This window comes from Eschrichtius robustus, chromosome 16, assembly GCF_028021215.1.
Source record: "Eschrichtius robustus isolate mEscRob2 chromosome 16, mEscRob2.pri, whole genome shotgun sequence".
Lineage (NCBI taxonomy): Eukaryota > Metazoa > Chordata > Mammalia > Artiodactyla > Eschrichtiidae > Eschrichtius > Eschrichtius robustus.
The window spans coordinates 68,414,843-68,438,021 of NC_090839.1; the positions used below are offsets into that span (position 1 = coordinate 68,414,843).

At 48.5% G+C, this 23,179-nt stretch overlaps 1 protein-coding gene across 1 annotated transcript in view; it reads left to right on the forward strand.

Moving 5' to 3' along the window:
• The window catches only part of XYLT1 (xylosyltransferase 1), a 304,124-nt gene that overhangs the window by 77,694 nt on the left and 203,251 nt on the right, over positions 1-23,179 (forward strand). Inside the window, exon 2 of the mRNA XM_068565800.1 lies at positions 8,026-8,064. Within this exon, the coding sequence (XP_068421901.1) occupies positions 8,026-8,064 (39 nt within the window). The remainder of the gene's footprint in view (positions 1-8,025; positions 8,065-23,179) is intronic.

Sequence of the window (23,179 nt, forward strand, 5' to 3'; positions counted from 1 at the left end):
AATTCTGTGTACTTTGTAAAGAATTACAAAACCTCTGTAGGCACACACAGAACAAAGTGTTATATATGATGGTTTAGATTTTTGGTAACCGTCTGTGCTCAAAGATACACACCGAGCTGAGAAACACCAAAATCACTGCCGAATTTCCATGAGTCTGTGGTTTCTCCTATCTTCCCAGGCTGGGGATGGTCAACTACCAACTCCAAGGGCTGGAGCTTCATTTTGAGGCTCTGTTGCTCATTTCTGGGGTCTGGACTAAAAAATGTGGAGGGAATGCAGAAGAGCAAAGAGGGCTCTAAACTTTTAAAACCTTTAAGACAAAAGAGAGACAGACAGAGCGAGGAAATTCTACCCCATTTTAAGGTGCTAACCACATCTGTCACCGTCTCTCTGAAGCAGTGAGAGTCCCCTTGCCCTCATTGTGGGGTTTCTGCTTTCTCCCCTGAGTCCTATTTGAAGGGGAGTTTGCATTTTCTAACAAGGTGAGTCTGTGTGGTGCTGGCCAGTTTCACATTCCAAGTGCAGCCTTTCTCAGAGAACAAGGGCAGTCTGTGTCCTTGGCATTTCTCCCTGGTCTCCCAGTGCCGCCTGCCATGCACGTGCCCCGCCTTCATCTCAGGAGCCACGGCCGTGCGAGATAAGCTCGCTGTGACATCCCACAGGGACGTCTAGACAGAAAGCCCCATTGTGTGAACACCCTGATGGCCGTGACCAGATCTGGAGAAGGAGTTGAGAAGGGGTCACACACCCCTTGGGAGGGAATGGTGGAGGGAGGAGGGTTGATGACAGGGTTTCTGGGGCAGGAGGGATACCGTCACCATTTAAGTGGGGAGAAAAGAAGGGGTGGAAGCCACCCTGCTAGAGACTGAATGTGTGTGTCCCCCCAAAATTCATATGTTGAAATTCTAACTCCCAATGGCATGGTATTAGGAGGTGGGGCATTTGGGAGGTGATTAGGTCATGAGGGAAGAGCCCCCATGAAAGGGATTAGTGCCCTTATAAAAGAGACCCCAAAAAGCTTCCTCGAATCTTCTGCCATGTGAGGTCACAGCAAAAAGACAGCTATCTGTGAATCAGGAAGCTCTCACCAGACACCAGATCTGCCAGCACCTTAACCTTGGACTCTCAGACTCCAGAACTGTGCAAAATGTATTTCTGTTGTTTATAATCCACTCAGTCTGTGGTATTCTGTTAGAGAAGCCCGAACGGGCTAAGACACACCCATCATGAAATTTCTTGGGGGCACAGAGCACGAGCACCAAAGTCCTAAGCATGCGTTAGACACTTGGTGGCTGGCTGGCTATCAGAGGTTGGGGTCGTAATAGAAATTTTTGGTTTTTCACTGACTGTCCTTCTCACCTTGGATGCTTTCAGTCTTGTATTATTCGGGGTATGATCAGGGGTTCTCAGGTTTCGGCCTGCGTAAGACTTCCCCAAGAGCATCTAATAAAAATGCAGATTCTTTGGATCCTTACCCAGACGTGCTGATTCAGTAAGTTCACGCTATTAGAAACACCAGGATATTGGGTAAGGGACCAGTTTCTGGCAGTTTACAAACCTGAGCACTGGTCCAGGCTCCATCCCTTATCAAATCTGTGTTTTAGAGCAAATTGTCCTGCCAGAGCATCAGTTATCTGATCTGTAAAATGGGGAGTATGAGACTTCCCTTGGCAGAGTTGCAAGTAGTTCACATGCTTGGCACAAAGTAAGAATTCAGAACGAAGTAGGTAAATTTACCCGTTTCACGACTGTCCAGTTATCTGCAATAACTCTCAGTTCAGAAGAACTGTGGTTGAGTAGGGTTGGGTGTGGAGGGATATGTCTTAGCCTTCATAAGCCTGGAAGAAGAAAACAAAGGGAAGGTTATCTTTGAGCTTTTAACCCAGGGACCAGACAGTTAAAATAGCGAGTTTTATTTAATGTTCACAACAACCTGTGATGTCAGTGGTATCCTGTTTTCAAGGCAGGAGGTGATTGTGTATCTGGGTTACTGTGAGACAGTCCAGGTTTACACCTGTTAATCTGGTGTAATTGTTATCAGTGCTCCTTTTCACTTACAGAAGTTGCCAGACAATATACTCTATGCTTTACTGTCTTGCAGTAGCTCTGTAGGAGAATACAGACCCACCTGTTTACATTGTATAAATGAGAAAGGTAAAGCTCACAGAAGCTATGGACCTCACTAGTCTAAGTGGTTGTTACCTGCTGACTCGCCAACCCCAGGACTTGGGAACACGATTATATTTGGAGACAGGGCCTTTTAAAAAGTGATTCAGTTAAAATGAGGCCTTTAGGGGGGCCTAATCCAGTCTGACTGGTGTCCTTGTAAGACAAGGAAATTTGGGCACACAGAGACACATAGAGGCTCATGCACAGAGGAAAGAGACCACGTGAGGACACAGTCAGAAGGTGGCCATCTGCAAGCTGAGAAAAGAGGCCTCAGAAGAAAACAACCCTGCTGGCATCTTGATCTTGGACTTCTAGCTCCCAGAATTGTGAGAAGATAAGTTTCTCTTGTGTAAGCCACGTAGCCTGTGGTATTTTGTTACGGCAGCCTGAGCAGACTAAAACAGTGGTTATGCATGATTTGAATCCAGAGCTGACCCCAAACCTGCACTTTTTTTCCCATGAATGAACCTTCTCTGCCCCATGCCGGAATGCAGTACAAGTGACCTTATCCATTTAGGTCTCTGGCCTGACATCCAAACTCAGCTTCCACTGGGTGGTCTCCAGTGAGCCAGTTTCTCCAGCAGACAAGGGTGCTGAGTTTTTGATCCCATGAAGAGCTCATTGCATTTCCCAAGGCACCTGGTGTTTGACAGTGACCAGAATAAGGTCCAGTCTCTGGATGGTGGAAGCTTCCTCCTTCTATCGCCAAGCAGAGGGCTCCGGGGAGAGCACCACCCAGCCTTCTGCGGTGTTGTCCTGGGTGTGTCTGTGCTGAGGCTGTACTATAGGGGCCCATTGTCTATCTGCTGCCTTGATGGGCCTCAGGGGGAAACTGGCTCAGAAAGCTTGAATCACAGGATTGTCTCACCTGTACAACCGAAGTCATCACTCAACATGCAAGAGCAAACGCTATCTTATGATATCATCAAAGCCAAGGAGGAGAACGCCCCTTCCATTGACTAAGGCTTACGCAGGTCTCAGCATAACCAGGAAAGCCAGAAATGTTTGATGCATGCCTGGAATGAAAATGAACAGATTCTCCCTCCTCTCTGCTTTCTTTATGAAAGCTTAATTGCTTGTTAAAATTAGGGCTTTGGCCCTGATGGGCTCGAAAGTATTTGAGCCTGGCTTCCTGGTCTTACGAGCAAGACACGAGGTGCAGACAAGTTTCATTTCTCCAGGAGCTGTAATCAGGCTCTTGCCTCTTTTTTAAACAGCTTTGGGATGGAAGGGCACACAGGGTCCCTTTAAACTCATTTTTGTCTCCCTCAGGGTACCTGCCAGGCATAGTGCTAGCTGCTGAGTTGGAACACGGTAAACATTTGTGGACGGGTTTGGCTGACTCTGCATGGTTCCTGCCGTGGCACAGTGACTGCATTTTGTTTTTAGTCACGACACATGTACTGATTTCTATCAACCACGTCCACTACCTTTTTTAAAAAATACAGATACTAAAAAAGGATTCCAGTAGTTGTTAAGGTGGTACCTTTCATTTGCCATATTCTTCCTTTAGATAGACATTATCTAGGTTGCAGGATTACATTGTCTAAGGTGGGACTATATTCTCAGATAGAGCTGGTGTAAAATAGTGGAGCACAGGTTTCTTGAGTGCGGGGCGCTGGGATTGAATCCAGGCTTCAACACTATCTGTGTAACCTTGGACAGGTTATTCAATCTCTATGGTCATCAGTTTCCCTATCTCTATAATGGGAGTAATGGTAGTACCTACCATAAAGTTGTTACAGTGGTAAATGGAATGATGCATGTATAGAGGTTAAGCCAGTGCCTGGAACATGGTAAGAACTTAACAAATTATTAGCCATTACTTAACAAGTAACTTGGTAAGTTACTAGTTACTACTAGTATTCATGACTGTTCTGAACTGTGGTCAAGTAATATGCCCATGGGATAAAGTTTAGAAAAAAAACAAATAAACCAAAAGAATGAAAAATGTCTTTATCTCAGGGCAAGGGCACTCTGAGTGATGATTTCCATTAATGTGGTTGTAATGGCATCTAAATAAATTCAGAAGGACTGGTATATTTAGCAAAGAGTGCTGAAGGCTAACTCATAAGTAGTACAAGATCCTGATGGTCGAGTAAATTCTTTGCTTGGTGTAATGTACATCTTGCATGGAGCCTGGCACGTAGTAGGTCCTCAATAAATGATAGCTATCAGTTTGGTTATTTCTTGTTCCTGGGATGTATTTGCAGACTTAGGGAGAGTATGCATCATTTCGTTTCCAAGGCTGGACTGTTTGTACAATACGTTTTGGTTCTATCAGGGTCAGTCTTTGGAGAGTGTATCTGCCACAAGGGTGCAGTATGACAAATCAACCTGAAACTCAATGACTGGAAACAACAAGCATATATTTTCTCCATGTGTGAAGGTTGGCTTAGGGGTTGGCTGATCTAGGCTGTGCTTAGCTTCAAACTGCAGATTGGATCGGGTCTGCCCCGACTGTCTCTCATCCTCCTTGGACCAGCAGGCTACCTGGGGCACATTCTTCTTGTGCTGATGGCAAAAGCACAAGAGGTCATGCTCAATCACGCAAGCACATTTCAAGCTTCTACTGTGTCGTAACTGCTAATGGGCAAGCCCAAGTTCAAGGGATGAGGAAGCATGCTCGGCAAAGAAATGCAAAATCACAGGACCAGAGGGTGTGGATCTAGGGAGTGGTGAAAACGAGGGCCACTTATTCAACCTACCCAGTTCCCCACTTGACTTCCTCCATCTAGTCATTGCAGTAGATGATATGAAAGGGCTTTCCTAGCTTTAGGTGGTTCCCTGGTTCCCGGTCCCCACATTAAGATTCTAAAAGCACTCCACTGTAGCATCCGAGCACGTTGCAAATTCCCCTTTGGTCTCTGGGAGCCTTTCCTCTGACAGACAGGAGTTTACTCTACTGTAAACCAAAGAGTCCCAATTTAGACAGACAGGATGGATTAGGCAGACAGCATCATTGACCTGGTTCCACTTCGTTAGCCTTTCCAATTAAGGAGGATGTTACTGAAAGACCTCACAGAGGTACAGCCATACCTTGAATCCTCTGGACTGAGCCTCTGTAGGGAGAGTCTTATATTTCAAAGGTGCACAGAGGAGGGGAACACAGTTTTCTTGGCAAGTGAATCCCAAGTGTCAATGACATGGCCATTTGTGAGTTACTTTGTCTTCTTCTTGGCTAGGTAATTAACATGCTAAATAGATAGCATTTTTGCTTTTGTTTTTCAGAAGCTTTTTAATGAATATTAGTCCCCTGACCCTGAGCCCAGAGGGTCTCCATCTCGGTCGGAACACCAAATAAAGACTTGGTGCGGCGCTGTATCCAAGGATCAGGCTGTGGGTTTTGTCAGCACAGTTGTCAGAGGTTCCCTGTGGTTTCCCAGGAGGGTCTTTTCCAGTGGAGTTGTTCATAGGGGTTCAGGATGGCATTCTCCCCTCTCCACCCCACCCCACCCAGTGGGATTCTGAGCAGTGAAGAGTAATCCCCAAACAATAGCCAAATGGGCTGTGAAGTACAGCTTAATTAATCTGGGCACGCACCCAACACCCTGTGCAATGCTTTGCAAGGACCTGGCTTTAAAAATGAGGCTAATGTCTGAGTCTGAGAAGCAGCTTCTTCTCTTCTAGTCAGAATCTGGATGGTGGGATCTGAATAAAGAGAGGGACAGACAGACACACAGAGACTGACTCTGAGTTGAAGCACAGACTTGCCTGCTCTCACTCACTGAACAGCATGGTGGGATCTGACCCACACTGCCCGGCACAGACCAGGATGATGGCCTTGCCTCCTGACAACTAGAATGGGCCCTGCCCAGCATGCTTGCCTGACACAGGGAAACTGGGAGTACAGGGTCCACTCTCCCCGCATACGAGTGATACAGGAGCTGGCTGGGGGGCTTCGTGAGGGATGCTAAAATAATGAACCTCACTGGAAAAAAAAGTGGTTCAGTGAAGGTTCTCCCCCGTCATAGTTGCCACTGCTTTCCCCCTGAGAAGGAGCTAGTAAGGGTTTGAAGACAGAGGCCTGCAGTGTTTCTCTTAAGACTTCTCCAAGTTCCTTTATGGGCCAAGGCTGCAACGTGGGGGCGAAAATGCCCCTCAGCCTCTTCCTGAGTACGAGGAATATTCAGTGCCAGGGTGGAATGTGAAAATTAGAGTGAGACGTTCTCTTGGCAGCAGTCTTTGAGCTGCACCGTTGGAGAAGTGCTGGGAATTAGAACTGGAATCGGGAGAGAGGATTCCCTCGTCTTGTAGGAAAAGTCAGTACAGACCAGAACGCAAAATGATCCCGGGGTCAGGCTTCCGGCGCTCATCACAATTAGGTACCAAAGAGAAGTGAGCAAGAAAGTGAGTGACAGTTTACCTAGGGTAGGGGTTTAAGATGTTCCAATTTCTCTACACTTCCTTTTTTTAAAATTGTGGAAAGGACACTTAACATGATATCTACCCTCTGGGCAAAATTTTCAGTGTACAATATAGTTTGTTAACTCTAGGCTCTGTGTCGAACAGCAGCTCTCTGGAGCTTATTCATCTAGTGTGAACAAAACTTTGTACCCGATAAATAGCACCTCCCCATTTCCCTCTCCCTCCAGCCCCTGCCAACCACCCTTCTACTCTCTGCTTCTATGAGAATTAATTTTAGGTTCCTCATATAAGTGGAATCATGAAATCTGTACTCTCATGTTTATGGCAGCCAAATTCGTAATAGCCAAAACATGGAAAGAACCTACACGTCCATTGACAAGTGAATGGATAAAGAAAATAACGTTGTATGTATATGCACAGAGGAATATTATTCAGCCTTCAAACAAGAAGGAAGTCCTGCCTTTGTGACAACATGGATGAACCTTGAGGACATCATGCTAAGTAAAATAAGCCGTTCACAGACAAACAAATAGGGTGCGATTCCTACATCTCCTTGTTCACAGCAGAGGCCAGTGGGCTGGGGCTAATTTGCACGGCTTCCTCAAAGCCTGTGTTGGAAAATCTGCTCAGATAAAGCAAAGCTTCCAATTGAGTTCGCACTGAGGGGCCGTAAAATTACGCCCATTCTCTGTAAGAGGCAGCTTGAGGTTACTTTCCCAGAATCAGGAATCCAAGATGATGCAGCTCAGAGCTGACCTAGTCCAGACAAAAATAGCCTTTATGTGCTGAGCTTCCTGTTTTCTTTGGAATCCACTTGCTGAAAACCATTACGTCCTCCCCAGCTGCCCCTTCCTCCTCCGTACCCACCCTGCCCCCCACCCAAGCGTTCACGTTTAATGACCCGAGGCATTACCACCAAGCATTTCCAGTCAATTGGCTTTTGTAGCGAGTGAATGAATGGGACTTTCTCTGGCCTTCTCTCGGCTGAAAGGAGTCTTCCCCAGCCCATTGGAATGTGCCACACAGACCAGGAATTAAGCTCTTCTTTTCCTCTCAGTCCTTCCCTCATTCTTTCCAAGATCAGACACAAAGTGGCGGCCTTGCCCCTAATGGGGATTTTATATTCTTTCAGGTTTATTTCTAATCCTCTTACGGACCCATCTTCTCCTTCACATCAATGATTTGAACACGCTTTGAGATACTCGGCGAGGGGCCTTTGTTTCTTGTTTCTTTACGCTGACACTTCATGGTTGTGCACGATCTCCATGTGGGTGTCCCTGTATCTGCCTAATGAAAGATTACAACCTCCTTCATCCTGTGGGTGTGGGAGGAGGTGTGGTGGGGGGGAGATTGGGCCGGGCTGTCCTCCTGTCACATGGAATGGGGGCGACAGAGGGGGGCCAGCTTCCCTGTGGGGTTGCTTGATGACGGGGCAGTAGGTTACACTTCTCCCACCGCTCATGTGTGTTTTCTCCTCTTTTCCCACAGGCCGCACAACCAAGCCCTGTGATCACCCTGGAGGCCCAGGTGAGTACCTTCCCGTGGTGTTTGTCACTTTCTCTGCACTGATGTCCCCGGACCAGCTCTCCAGGGGGCATTCGTGCATCCTCTTGGCTCCAGGACTCAGAAAGGCTGGACGGACACATAAGGCCATCCTCCTGCCCGGTTGGGATATGTGCGTGCACCCACATGTGTACACACACCAGCTGATTGTGCATGAGTGTGTGTGCACGCATGCCCGTACCCAGGTTCTGAAAGCACCATGGGAAGAACCAGACCTGTTTCTTTTGAGTTTTCTTGTGCCCTTTGCTTCCGCCCAGCAGTCACGAGGAGGTGAATGCAGGGGCAGAGGGAAGGCAGAGAGGAGGCATGCAGTGGGGGATGGCTGCCCTTTCATGCCTTGGGTTTGGAGAACTTTCTCCCTGGGCAGTTAGTTGTGTGCTTGTGTCTGCTTGCGCGATGGGCCATTCTGAGGAATGTGAATCACGGTGGCATTTCTGTGCGGGGGGCAGGTGACCAGTGGGCCTTGTAAGGAGGGAATGGCCCTTACTGTCCACTTTCTGTGTTCCGGGGAGCTAGGACAGCGGGGCAGCTGTGAGCCCAGCAGACCCGGGTAGAGCCCCAGAGCTGTGTCTTCTGGCCCTGAGGGGTCACTGAACTGCTTGGCCTCCGTCTCCCCGTCTGGAATATTATTACCACAGGGATAGTGCCTGCCCTGCAGGGCTGTGGTGAGGAGGAAAGGACAGGGTGTCTGTGACGTCATCAGTATGTGCTAAGTGCTTGTGAGTGTTAGCTTTTTTTTTTTTTTTTTAACATCTTTATTGGAGTATAATTGCTTTACAGTGGTGTGTTAGTTTCTGCTGTTTAACAAGAATGTTAGCTTTTTAAACCAGTAGCACGGTGCTTTTCCGACGGGACTTGAAGGGGGTGTATCTTTGGATGGATGGTTTCCTTAGCTCTGTGGGTTGGTCAGACAGTAAACAGGGAAGCCAGGGTGGATGCCGCCAGCACCCCACAGCTGACAGCGTGTCAGACAGGCGAACGTGGCTGAGCTTCTCAGGGCCCCTCGGTGACTCCTGCGCACCCTGGGACCAGCTGCACCCTACTCTTCACCCTCGTCACGGGCACCTCTGCCCTGCCTTCCCCACGGGAATGAGGCACAAGCCCACCCCGCTCCTCCTTCCTTCATCAGAAAGGCCGGACGTTGGGAGGAAAGTGGATTCTCAGGGTTTCTTTGGGCTCTTCTGGCCTCTCACTACCCACCCCCGCTCTCCCCACACACACTTACTTACGTCGGCTTCAGGGACGACCAGACAACAAAGCTGGCAGGAAGGAGCAGCGGGTGGGACTTTGAGGGGATAAACGCCCGGTTTTTAGTCCCTGTTTGGCCATCCTCTACCCTGGTTTTTGCCAGACTTCGGCCGGTCACCTGTCACCTCGGCCACGTTGGGCAAATGTGAATTGTACCTGTGCCAAGTCACCTAGAAATACATTCTCCCTGAAATGAACATATTTTACTTTCAGAAGTAGACTTACCCTAAGCTAATGATCCCCGATCAGGGGTACCTTTGAGCCCCAGAGGACTCGTGGCAATGTCTGAAGACATTTTTGGTTATCTCACCTTGGCGGGCTGGGAGGGAGGGGGGTTTACTACTGACATCCAATAGGTAGAGACCAGAGAGGCTGCTGAATATCCTACAAGGCACAGGATGCCCCCACAGGAAGAATTACCATGCCTGAAATGGCAGTAGGGCCAGGGTTGAGAAATGCTGTCTCAAGGAATAATATTGGTGAAATCACAAGTTTGATGTGCCAGTTACATTGTGTTGCAAAACATTGAATGTTAAATTAATCCAGTTGAAAAGCTCCTTTGGGTGCCCTCTAAAATCACTGCAACGTCCTCTCAGAGGTATGTGTGCCACACTTTGGGAAACGTGTCTCTCCCCACGTATTTCGAGAGAACGTCCAGGGTGGGTTTTTGAAATGCTGGCCCTTCTCTTCTTTATCAGTCTGTCCCCAGAAGGAAAAGTTACTAGACTCAGGGAAACCCCTGGGCACATAGTCTGCACCCAGAATTCTGGAAGCCAAATCTGAGGTGGAGTGGCTGCAGCCTGGATGGTTCTGGATGGTTCTGTCCTTGGCCCTGCTGCATCTCTCGCCCCACCAGCCCTTCAAAAGCTCCATGGGAAAGAACAGTCACATGCCCTGGCTCTGGGGTGTGACAGCTCACACCCCTACCTACACAGTGACCTCTCCCCGAGTCACATCCATCGGCCTGAGGGACCTGAGCCCCGGTCCGCACGCAGTCAGCTGTGGCACGTGGCCGGCTCTCTGCACTGGTGCCACCGCACTGGGGAGATGACTCAGTATGTCTCCAAACAACACTCCATCAGTCTCATCTGGAGCTCGGTCTTTGGGGAGCCGTAGGATGCTGTTTTCTTTCCCCGAGTTCTGATTTCCCACGTTAAAGAGACGTTGGAACCCAACCAAAGTACAGATTTTTTTTTTTTTTTTTTTGTAACTGTTGGCACAAGCCCGTGGCCAGATCTGACTTTGTGCTGGGCCTCAGCCCATCGTGGGACTCAGGATGGGATCCTCTTCAGCTGCCTGCAGGCAGGTCAGATGAGAGGGGCAGGCAAAGGTTCTCTGGCAGGACATGGCACCCCAAATATTACCCATATGGCACAAGCAAGGTGGCAGATGTGGCCGAGCTTGGAAGAGCCAGCCGTGCAGAGGTGAGCGGTGGATGTGCTCTGAGCCCTGTGTCAGTTCCCACTTCCTCCCCTTGTGCCCTTTGCTCCCAAGAAAGCCATCACCTGCTCCATCCTGGAGCACAGGTGCCACGGGTGGGCCTGAATTTGAGCTTTCACTGCGAGCCGTGTCCGTACGTCATGCTTCAGTGCCGTGCTTGCCCAGGGCCCAGTCTGCATAGGGACACTGGGCCAGCCAGGGACCCTTCCCTCCACGCATTCCCTCTCTCCCTAGTACTCACTGCATCAGCCCCCGCCCGGTGCTTAGTGCGTCTGTCCCCGGGCAGCTGTTCTGAGTTGGGGGGGTTGGATTGCTTGGCTGCTGAGGCCTCCTCTAATGCTCTGCCACTGGCACAGCAAAGCTTCGGATCTGTTGGCATCAGCAGGACTCTCTCTGCTTAACGGCCAGATTAAGAGGATGAGGAAGTCGAGTAAGGTTTACATCCCTGGTGTCAGCTTTCCCAAAGCAGGTTGCCCCTGGTGGGTACCGAGGACTCCCTGACTTGCAGTGGTGAATACTTTTCTAGTCTGCAGATGGTGGTTACCGGGGGACCAAGTGACCTAGAGATGAAAAAAAAGTGTCTGAAAGGAATTTGAATTTGGTGAGCAGCATCTTCATGATCCCCACTCTTACTGATATTTACCACTTGCCAAGAACTGGCTTCTCCCACTGAATCCTCAAATGCCGTTACTACATAGGTCTTTTCATGATACCCAACTTCCAGATGAGGACCCTAAGGGTCAGAGAGGTTAAGTAACTTGCCCAAGGTCACACAGGACCTGGCATTGGTGAGTGTCAGACTTGGGGCCATATGACATCAGAATCTATCTTCTCAACCTCTGTCCTATTTTTCCAGAAAAAAAAAGTTGCCTAGAAAGATTTGCTGGTGCCCAGAAAAGCTGGAGGGACGAGCTTGATGTATGCACCCCAAGTTCAATATAGATAAATAGATAGATGGATGGATAGTGCTTTGTACAAGTATCCGCAGATGTACTTAGATAAGTAGGTAGAGGGATGATAGATAGATGATAGGTGGGTGGATATATAAATAAATAGATAATAATGCTTTACATGATGAGTGATTCTTTGACCGATAGTTTTGCCACAAGGCTGGTAGGTAAAAGGGTTTAAGCAGTGGACCCAGTAGAAAATTTATTTTAAAAACAACAAAAATGAAACATCTCCCTGTGCATCAGTAGTGTTTTGGTAAATATGAATGCTCATTATTTGATTCTCTCTTTCTCATTGATCCCCAAGATGGTTATCATTTCTGAATTCATTCCAATTGGCAAGGCCTCTCGTTATTTAATTTTAGCTTCTCTCTCTCCCTTCCTGCCACCCCTTCCCCCAACATCTTCACTGTCAATTAGTTCATGGCCTCCGCTCCAACAGTGAGATCCCCTGGGAGTTGTAATAAAGGAACTCTTCAGTAAAGATTTGTCAATCTGGGTCTGCTGTACTTGGAGGGGAGCAAACCTTCCTTTACGCTGAGATTCCTCTCAGGACCTGAAGATCAGGGGCATCAGGAGGAAAACTCCTGACTGCTCAGCTTTCAACAACCAGCCAGGTCCTTGAATTTCTTTGATCAACCAGCTGGGGGTATAAGGGGAGGGAGTTACATTCACATTATTTAAAGATGATGCTGGGGTCATTGAAGATTGTGAACAAAACTCAGGAGGAAAACGAGTAGTGGGTGGAAGGAAATCAGTCTGTGAGAAATTCATCCATTCATCCAGTTGGTTATTTAATAAATAGTTTGGGGTCCAGGAAGAGGCCAGGCCTTGATGCTAAATGTACAGCAGTGAACAAGACAGAAGGTACCTTGCCCATGGAGCCCCCATTCTGTTTGGGGGAGTCAGACAGTGAATTTAAGAGCAAATAAATATGCCCATGGTTTCAGGGAGTAATGAGTGAACAAAAACAAGACCAGCGTGTCTGTAAGTGGGAGTGACCGGGTGCCACAAGGGGGAGATGTTCAGGGAAGTTTCTCTCTGGAGGTGAGTTTTAAGCCCAGGAGGTGGCATCTGAGCTGAGAGCTTACAGTAGGAAGAGTTAACCAGGCAAAGAGATGGCAGTGATTGTGTTCTGAGAGTTTTGCATATTGTATCTGGGTTCTTGTAAAAATAATGCCAGTTTTCCTTAGAATCAATTAAAAGTTTTAGCTCCTTGGAGCTCCTTCAATGCCTTGGTGTCATTAGAACGTCAGGATGAATAAGGAATTACCTTATCAGACAACGGTGAAGGGCAAGGACTGAGGGGGTGGGACAGAGGAAAAGGGGCTTAAATTTGGGGCCATCCAGTCAAACTAACACCCGCGGCGAGCATTTTGACAGGGAACTTCTGACCTGAGCGATGTTGTGCTGTGATAATGGGGCTTATGTGAGAAATCAGCTAATAGTCATCATTAGCTAATTAGCTGGCTCCCTTTCAGCTGAACTGAAGCCTGAGTCTAAACCAGTGGTTCTCAACTTGGGGCAAATTTACTACCTTCACGCCTGGGGACATTTGGTGACGTCTGGAGACATTTTTGATTGTTACAGCTTGGGGGCTGGGGAGTGCTACTGGCATCTAGTGGGTAGAGGCTAGGGAGGCTGCTGAACACCCTACCATGCATGCAAGAAAGAATTATCTGGCCCCAAATGTCAGTAGTGCCAAGGTTAAGAAGTGGTGGTATAACCTCATTTGCTACGTGGACAGCTTATTTTACAGACTGTCCCAGCCACATAATTGTGACAGTGTAGAAGGGCGTAACTTGTTGCTTCCTTGGTGTTCTCTTGTTTATGTTCACACATCCTCCTCTCTGATTAATATCAGACCTCCGCCTCCAGGCTCTTGGCCGTGACACCTCCATCCCCCAAAGCCTCTGGGTCTGAGTTGCCAGGGAGTGACTGCACGCAGGGTCGTGACTCATGACGCGTATGAGCATGTGTACAGTGTGTGGAAAAGGGAAAACACCTCTTAGAGATAGTTTTCTGAGAGATGCTAGGGCCCAACAGCATTTGGAGAAAAATGCAGCATTTAAAAAAAAAAAATTAAAAAGCCCATCTACGTGGCTGAGTTCAGAGAGGGTTGGGCTAATGTTTCTGGACCAACAGAGCAGGGCTTGTGAAAACCTCGGCTTCAAGGCCCAGTTCCTCTTTCAGAGGCAGACCACAACCTCTTCTGTGCAAATTTCTTTCTCCTGAAGCTCTTCCCCCACTCCCGGGATTAAAGCAATTGCTGTCTCCTCGCCTCGCTTCCTGCTCTGGGCTTCGATTAACCTTTTCCTCCGTGGAGAGCGGTTTGGGGAGTGATCAGGGAGCTTCTGAATGGCTCTTACCTGAGTCTCCAGCCCATTAATTCTTATGGTGCCCGGCATCTGTTGAGAGGACGTTGAGACCAAATTGCTTCTCAGCCCATCTGCTTTCCTCCCACCAGCCTTTTTGGGGGAGCAGAACCTCTCCAGAGCAGACAAGGCTGATTTTGGGACAAGCCAAATCCCTCCACCACGGTCTTTTCCTCTGGCTCTGATTTGCTGGGTCTTTAATTAGACCTGGTGGGAGAGGTGGGGCAGGGAGGTGACCAGCTGGACCACTGCCCGGGCCAGGACTTGGCTTGCCAGGCAGGGAGGCTGGACCTGGCAGTAGAAACGTTCTCAGGGAGGATTTGCCTTCCTATGGCCATGGTACCTCTCTAGTCTGTATGACTCAGGGCAAACGAAGTGATGCAACATTCCATAAATAGCCGGCAAGTTCCCCAAAGTGTAGCCACATGCGCCGTTTCGAAAAATAGATCGTGTTGAGGTCATTATTCCTCTGTTCTCCGTGGGAGATGACTTCTCCCAAGACATGGAAGGTTTGAGTTTAGCTGTTGACTGAGAACACTTCAAACTATTGCTCTTGTCAATAATGACCAACATACATTGACTATAAGTTTACTATGAGCCAAGAACTGCACATTGTACGTGTATTTGTAAATTTAGTACTTTTAGCCAATATCCACTAAGCACTGGTAACATGGGCTGGGCGCTCTTCTAAGTAAGCTCTTTACATGGATTCACTCAACTCAGATTTCACAGCTGCCCTCGATGGGAGGTATTAAATCATCCCTGTTTTACAGACGAGAAACTGAGGCATAACAAGGTTAAGCTGCTTGTCCAACAGCTAACGAGTGGAGCAGCCGGGATTTGGACCTGGCAGTCTAGCAGGTATAGATCTTAGCCCCGTTTTACAGACAAGCCGACTGAGGCCCAGAGAGACCGAGTTTCCTGTAAAAGTTATACAGTCAGTAAGTGGTTGAGGCTGGATTAGAGCCAGGTTACAGATGAAGCACCGTCTCCTTCACTGCTATGTTGCTAAGACATAGATTAAATATAGATAGAGAATAGATACAGATGATAGATAAGTATAAGAGGTAGAGATGTAGACGTAGTTATAGATCTGTAACTTAATTACATAATGTGTATGTGATGTACAGTGTATACAGTCAGCCCTCTGAATTCCCCATCCACAGATTCAACCAACCATGGATCAAAAATATCTGGAAAAAAATTCCAGAAAGTTCTAAAAAGCAAAACTCGAATTTGCCACATGCTGACAACTATTCATGTAGCTTTTACATTGTGTTAGGTGTTATAAGTGATCTAAAGATGATTTAAAGTATACAGGAGGATGTGTGTAGGTTATATGCAAATACTATGCCGTTTTATATAAGGGACTTGAGCGTCTATGGATTTTGGTCTCTATGGGGGTCCTGGTACCAATCCGCCCGGAGATACTGAGAGACGACTGTATACACATAATACATATATACATTATGATATCCATTATACATTAGATGTCATATATTATACATTAGAAAATATAATTCTATATCAATATATCTAATTTATATCTCTATATCTGAACCTATATCTAATCTATATCTATATCTAATGTATATATGCATTATAGTGCATATATTATTATAATGCATGTATGTGTAATGTATACAAATAACATATATATGCTACATATAGATTAGATAGATATAGAGATTAGGTATAGAGAGATAGATTAGATATAGAACATATACAGATATGATGTAGCTATAAATGTAGATATAGACATAGATAATATTTAGATATAGATATAGCTACAGATATAGTTATATGTATAGTTACAGATATAAGTAGAGATAGAGACAGAGGTAGAGATCACTCCCTTGGCCAACCCCAGCAGACGGGTTTGGAATTATCCGTCCGTACGGAGTGAATTCCAGGTGCGGAGCCGAGGTTCCATGCAGCGGGAGGGTCCCCCTGCAGAGAGCAAGCAGAGTGGTCGCACAGTGAGAAGGAGACACTCACGTTTCCCTTCCAGCAGATGCATCTTCTTGAAGAGCACCTGCCCACACAACTTCCAGCACTGAGGGGAAGCCCGCAGTGCCACCAGCTGAGCAACATGGCAGTGTCGCCAGATTTGCATCGAATTACAGGCTGGAGGCTCAGTGAGCAGGCGTTGCAGCTGTTTGGCATCCATAGCACATGGACCAGGACCTTTGAGGCTTAGTCTGTCTGCTCCGTGAGGTTTTCGGGCAGGGCGGTGTGAACCCAGGAGCTTAAAAAGAGAAGATTCGAAGCCTAGAATGTTCAGGCTGGGTTTGAAGGTTCTAGTTGTCGAGGTAATTCAGTCAAGAAACTCACTTTCACATAAAATAGCAGCACGACGGAGGTCGAGGTGGAGGAGTGACATCAAAATCAATACCCAGAGCCCAGACTTGGAGGATTTAGGAACCAGAGAGGATCTGGATGCTGCTTCTGCAACATCACCTGCATGTTTGCTCCACACCTAGGACTTTGCTAAGCGCTTTTTATGCATCGTCTCATCTAATCGTGATGGCAGCACCTGGGGAAGGGGCTCGCGTTCCCCTCCTTTGCAGGAGAAGACACTGAGGCATTGACAGGTTAAGTACTTGGTTCAAGGCCACAGCCCTCCTGAATGGCAGAGGGAGGACTGAAGCCAGACCTCCGTCTCCTGCAGCGTTTGCTGTGCCCCCTGCCCCTCAGGGCTCACCTTTGTGCTTTACACGTGGAAAAACCCAGAGTGGCTCCACAGCTTTCATGGTCACCCAACACGTTAGTGGCAGACCTGGATTCAGATGACACTTCACCGTAGCCAGTCAGATAAGCCCCACGTGATTCCTGGCCACGGGAAGTTCAGGCTCCGTGTGGAAGGTCAACAGCCCCACGTCTCGCTCACGCACCCTCTTGCTGATGCCACCTCGGATGTTAGGTCTCAGCTGAGATGAAACGTGTTGGGTGTATTCTGTCCCCACCCTCCTCAGATCCGCTTTCCACCCATCCTCCCTTCCCTCGGCCCCCAGAGGCTGACCTTGATGGATTTCATCAGCGTGGACTTCTCATTGCTTCGGTCCAGGGGAGGCGCTGGCAAGAGATGGGAGGAGGTGGGGACAGTGGGATGGGGTCATTTTCTGTGGGTTGGCTGAGTCGCCTGGGAGGGCCACAGCTCCTGCAGGGCTGCCCTGTCCCATAGCTACGACTGCTCTCTCCAGGACCTGATCACACGGATCAGGTGGTAACAGCTCCCTGCTGTGGCCGGAGCTGCTTTGTCGGCTTCCCTTAGAAAGTGTCTCTTGGTAAAGTGTCCTCAGCTTCCCCTAGGAGAGTGGCCTCTGTTTCCTCGGGGCCTGGACACGGAGCCTCCAGCCCCTTCCTCACATAGCACTGCCAGTGGGGTTTCCCAGGGTGAATCACTGTCATTTCTTGTCCTGTTGTGATAAAGTGGGGGGTCTTCAAACCAAGGGAAGGTCCCAGAACGGATGGGAGGGAGCAGTGATTCTTTTGAAACTGAATGCCCAATTGTGGGTGTCTGAGCATTTTTCTGGGCAGAGGATCAGAGCTGTCATTCTATTTGTGACAACCTCCCCCCAAAACCAAATCGAGAAGTAAACATTCTCAATACCACTGTGCTAAATAAAGCACGAGAGGACCCACATGTGTGAGAAAGATGCCCCAGGCAGGGGCCAGTTTGCTCTGAGTCTTGTCACTCACACCCTTGTGTCTGTCTTGGCTCTGAGGCAGTGAAGGACTCCTTCACCCGGGAGGGACCAAGGTCTAGGCTGACAAGGCAGGGAGGGCAGGGCTTCAGCTCCTCCCTGTAACCCCAGAGCAGACAGGCAGACAGAGAAAACAGGCTATTTCTGCCAGCAGGGAAGGCCTTTGCAAACTCTCCTTTTCTCATTCTCTGTCACACCTCCAGGAAATATAACTGTCTTAGCATTTGAATCTGATTTCTCAAAAGTGCCACCACCTCGCCTCTGCCTCTGAGAGGCCCTGGGAGGGCCAGCACGTGGCCGTTTCTCCAGTCCAAGTGGTTCTGGCTGGGGAACTGGGCTGTCCCCTCCCGGCAGGTTGGAGAGGTGGAGTCCCAGCTCCAACCTCAATGCAACCCTCCCTGCTGGGTTCAAGTGCCTTTCCGAAAAGGAACATCTTATTAATAATAATAACCCCTTCTGATTTTCTTCTGGGAACTATAGCTCTTATTTATCCACGGAAAGGAAGGGGACTGGATGGGAAACTCAAGTTAGCTGTGGTGCAGGCACCAGATGGGTGGGGCTGAGGACCGTGGGACAGTCTTATTGTCTTGAGAAGGAAGAGCCCAGCCAGCTCAATGCTAGAAGAAAGAAACTGCAGCTATACAAGGGGCCTAAAGCGACTTCTCTGCCACACGCTCCCTGCCCCAATTACAACCGGCACTGGTTATGGGGTGCCAGGAGGTAACTTTCTCATGACATCATCCTAGACCCAGACTCATACACAGGCCTCCTCGTGGCCTCTCCAACTGGCCCACGGGGTTTTGGGAGGCAGGGAGGGGGTTTGAAAGATTCTTGAAAAATTAGAAGGTAAAACTGCATTGAGCCTTTAGATGTCAGCTAGTGGCAAGGGCCAGCTGCCCCCTTTGGAAGGAGCCCAGGGTCCTGGGTTCGAATCCTGGCCTCTTCACTTACTGAATGCATCACCTTTGAGAAGGTGTTCAGCCTCCTGAGACTCAGTTTCCCCACTGGTTAAAGCAACCACGTCACCTGCCTCCTTGGACTCTTTAGAGGCTGGGGTGATGATGTCCCCTTGTCACTTATAAACACTAACCCCACCCCGCTTTCTCTCTTGTGTCAGGAGGAGACCCCAGGAGCAAGGGCCCTTCAGTCTCCTTACATTGTCTCCCCATGCAGGAATTTGCTTTGTCCTTTTTCTGGAACACTCTTCCTCCTCTATTCGGATGGCTGCTTCCCTCTTTGCAGAGAGGGAAGTAGCATTAGTTAAAATACCAGGATGTCTTTGGCAGCTGAGCCAGGTGCTTGCGTCCTGTGAGTGGGCTGGGACGTCTGCCTTCGCGCGGGACAGGGTAGGCTGTGTTGTCGCCACATAAGCAAAGCCCAGGTCTGCCTGGACTCCCGAGTGGTCAGCAGAGTGGCAGAGGCAGGCACAGTTCCTTCTAATGGAAAAGCATCTTCTTGAGGGGAGGGGAGGGGAGATGAGGCTCTCCTGCTAGCCCGGGCAGTGGAACTGCCCCTGGTTAAGAACCCCACACAGCTTCCTTAGACGGCCGGACGCCGAGCATCTCAGTAGCCCCCAGGCGGAGTGTGGGCCGGGTCTCATCAGTTCTTCTGCCTCCCGTCTGCCCGTTACTTCAGGGTCTCCCTTCCCCAGGGCAGCCTCCTCGTTCACCCTGCTCATCCACCAAGCTTGCTCAGCCGAGGCACTCCTGCCATTTTGGACTTCATTGTGGGCGCTGTCCTGTGCAGCGTACCTGGGCTCTACCCACTGCGTGCCAGTGACGCCCCCTTCCCAGTTGCAACAACCCAAAATATCTCCAGACACAGCCGGATGTCCCCTAGGGGCAAAGTTGACCCCAACTGAGAACCACTGGCCTGAGTGTGGTTTGCAGGGACCGTGTCATGAAACGGTGCTGGGGAGGGTTAGGTGAAGTCCACGGGTTGGATACCTCCTATAAATGTCATTGGATTTGACGTCTTTGCTCTCAAGTGACTTTATATGGGCGGGGCGAGAGGGAGAGTTTAAACAAACCAGCACATGCCAAGCCTTCCATTGCTGGCGAGATGAGATGCAAAGGAAAACTCGAATGTTCCAGCAAACTCTGAGGCACAGAAAGGTGAAGGGCCCAGTGTGCTCCTGGGGCCTGGAGACCCCAACCCCAGCTCTGAACGCTGGCCGAGTCGCTTGTCGGCTGGGTGCCTGGTGGGGCGAGGGCCAAGCTCCAGGCAGGGCTCCTGAAGCCTGCAAGCGTGGGGTTGGCAGATTTGCTGTGGTTTGGCTCTCTCAGGAGGGCGTGGGCTTGCCTGACACCCGGAAATAGTCTGTGGCTTTGGGACTGACTCTGTAGCGTGTTAAAACCGGCTGGTTTTACTCCTCAGTTACTCACTCTCACTGTACTGCATTCATACAAGCTGCTTTTTACTCCCTGGACTCCGTGAAAGGGTCCTATGTGCGGAGCAACAGCTTAGAACAAGCGGGCCGCTGTGTGCCACGCCGGAGGCTACTTGTTTACGTGTTAGTTTGTCCTTGAGCGTTTCTCCACCCTGTTCTCTATGGCTAGAAACGTGTTTGTTTTTAATTTTTATTCATTTATTTATTTTTAGGTTTTCCTTTTGGGACTTAAGATCTTTTTCTGGATTTGTTTTTCATCGTTGCTATGATCAGTAGTATATTGTATTCTCCGGTTAGTATTATATTATTGATTAGTTCATTCATTGAATATTTATTGAGTGCCTACTCTGTGCCAGACGCTGTTTTAGGGGCTGGAGATACAGCAGCGAACAAGACAGGAGTCCCTGCTCTTGCGCGCCCTCATTCTAGACAGATGGTAAACGAGAGATGTGTGTTTCAATGTTATGTCAAATGGTGACAAGTGCTAAGGAGGAAAGTGAGGCAGGGGAGGGGTGGGCGAGGCCAGGTCAGTCGAGGAGGGCTTGCCCTTTGACTTTGGTGGGGCTGGGGAGGGCCGCCTGGAAATGAGGCAGCGTTTGAGCAGAGTCCTAAAGAGTATGGGTGGGCGAGGAAAAGAGAGCAGCCAGTGCAAAGGCCCTGAGGTAGGTTTTGCTTGGCATGGTTTTTGCACCATAGAAGCCAGTGTGGCTAAAGCAAGACTGAGCAAGGGAAAGAGGGGTGGAGGTGGGGCCAGAGCGTTAGGATCTTACTGAACCTAGAAAGGACTTTGCTTACGCTCCATGCTGGGAAGCCTCTGGAGGAATTTGAGCAGAGGAGTGACATGGCCTGACTTTTGAAAATGGGATTGGTTGCTGCCCTGCTGAAAATGCACGGTTGTTAGTCAAGGGCAGGCACAGGAAGACAGGCGAGGGAGGAGGCTTTGCAATATCCAGGGCAATGCAGTGGTGGTTGGGACCAGCATGTTCACAGTGGAGGCCAGGAGAAGTGGTTTGATTCTGGACACTTCTGAGAATAGAGCCAACTGGACTGACTGTGGGTTGAAAGCATATAAAGCAATACAGGCACACAATAACAAATAAATAAAATCAAATAATACAGAAGAGTATCAGGTGAAAGGTAAATCTTGCACCCCTTTTTCCAGTGTTCGGAGGTAACCACTATTAACAGTTTTCTTATTTCTCCTTCCAGGTTTTTCCTTTGCATATTAATGTGGGGGGGGAGCGGGTGGGGAAGGGTACATAGGCAGGGATTTTGTTTCCTTGAAACTGAATCTAAAGAAACATATTTTATACTAACTTGCTGTTCCTCTCTCTGTATCTTAGACGTCAATTTATATCAGCACCCATCACTGTTCTTCATTGTTTTTAACTGCCTTCTATTTTTTCCAAGTATTCCCAGCACCCAGCATGGTGTCTGGTATGTAGTAACCATTCAATAAATATTAATCAAAGGAATTAAATATCCCATCATCTATTTAACTGATTTCTTGTTGGTGGACATTTAGATTGTTTCTCTCTCTCTTTTTTTTCCCTGTCTTAATGCTGACATTCTTGTACACATACCTTTTCACAATTGAGCGTGTACGTCTGTAGGGTGAATGCCTACATCTGGGACGGCTGGCTCAAAGGGTATGTGCGTTTTAGGTTTTGGCAGGCATAGTGGATCTGTCCTATACAGAGGTTTCTTCAAATCACCCATCGAAGTGAGTTCCTGTTTCCTCTCTCAAAAGCACTGGGGATTATCAATCTGTATAATCTGTGTCAAACTGATGGGTAAAAACAGTACTTACTGTCTTGATTTGCATTTTAGATATGAGTGGGTTGGAGCACGTTTAAAAAGTCGTGTCTGTTGATGAATCCCTTCGCTCTGTTTTCCTGGGTGCCGGAGGCAGCACTCTCTCATCCTTGGCCTCCTTGAGATGTGCCGGGTGATACCCGAGCCTTGCCGGGCGCTTGCTGTGCCAGCACGGTGCTGAGTGCTGCACGTGTGCTAACTCACGTCCTGATGCTCCACGGACGCTGTGAAGGAGCTGGGGTCATGTCCTCCCTCTCAGATAATGAAAACGAGGCTCAGGGAGGAGTTAAATAAGTCCTCGGAGGTCACATGTCGTGCGGAGTGTACGTGGGGAGCTTGCAGACCTCGTTTTATTGCGCTTTGCTTTATTGCACTTTGAAGATACTGTGTGTTTTTTTGTCTTTTGATTTTTTTTTTTTTTTTTTACAAATTGAAGGCTTGTGGCAACCCTGCCTTGAGCAAGTCTGTTGGCATCGTTTTTCCAACAGCGTTTGCTCACTTCACATCTGTGTCATATTTTGGTAATTCTCACCATATTTCAAAATTTTCATTTGTTATGGTGATCTGCAATCCATGATCTTTGATGTTACTATTGTAATTGTTCGGGCATATTTTTTGGGGGGGGGCATATTTTAGCAATAAAAAATTTCAAATTAAGATAGGTACATTGTTTTTTTAGACATAACGTTATTGTACGCTTAATAGACCACAGTATGGTGCAAACAACTCTTATATGCACTGGGAAACCAAAAAATTCATGTGACACGTTTTACTGTAACGTTTGCTTTACTGTGTGGTCTAGAATCAAACCCACAACATCTCCAAGCTGTGCCTGCGTTGGACCTGGGCAGAACTCTTAACCCCTGTGCCAGACAGATCAGTGGATTTGGTAATGGCCATGATCCCCCACTTTAAGACTTGACCTGATATTTGGAAAACAAGCCAAAGCACTCCCTGGCTTTAGGGAATAAATGAACTGGACCTGGCATGTGGCCGCACGTGGGCCTGGGGCCCCAGCCCGTGGGGTGAGAGCTGGAGACACAGCTCTGAGCCAGGCGCGCCGTGCCCAAGGCCACACAAGAGACCGGGGTCACCTTTTTCCCCCCCAGAACACATCTCCTCCTGGAACTGGATCTGGGGGCTGACTGCAGAGGT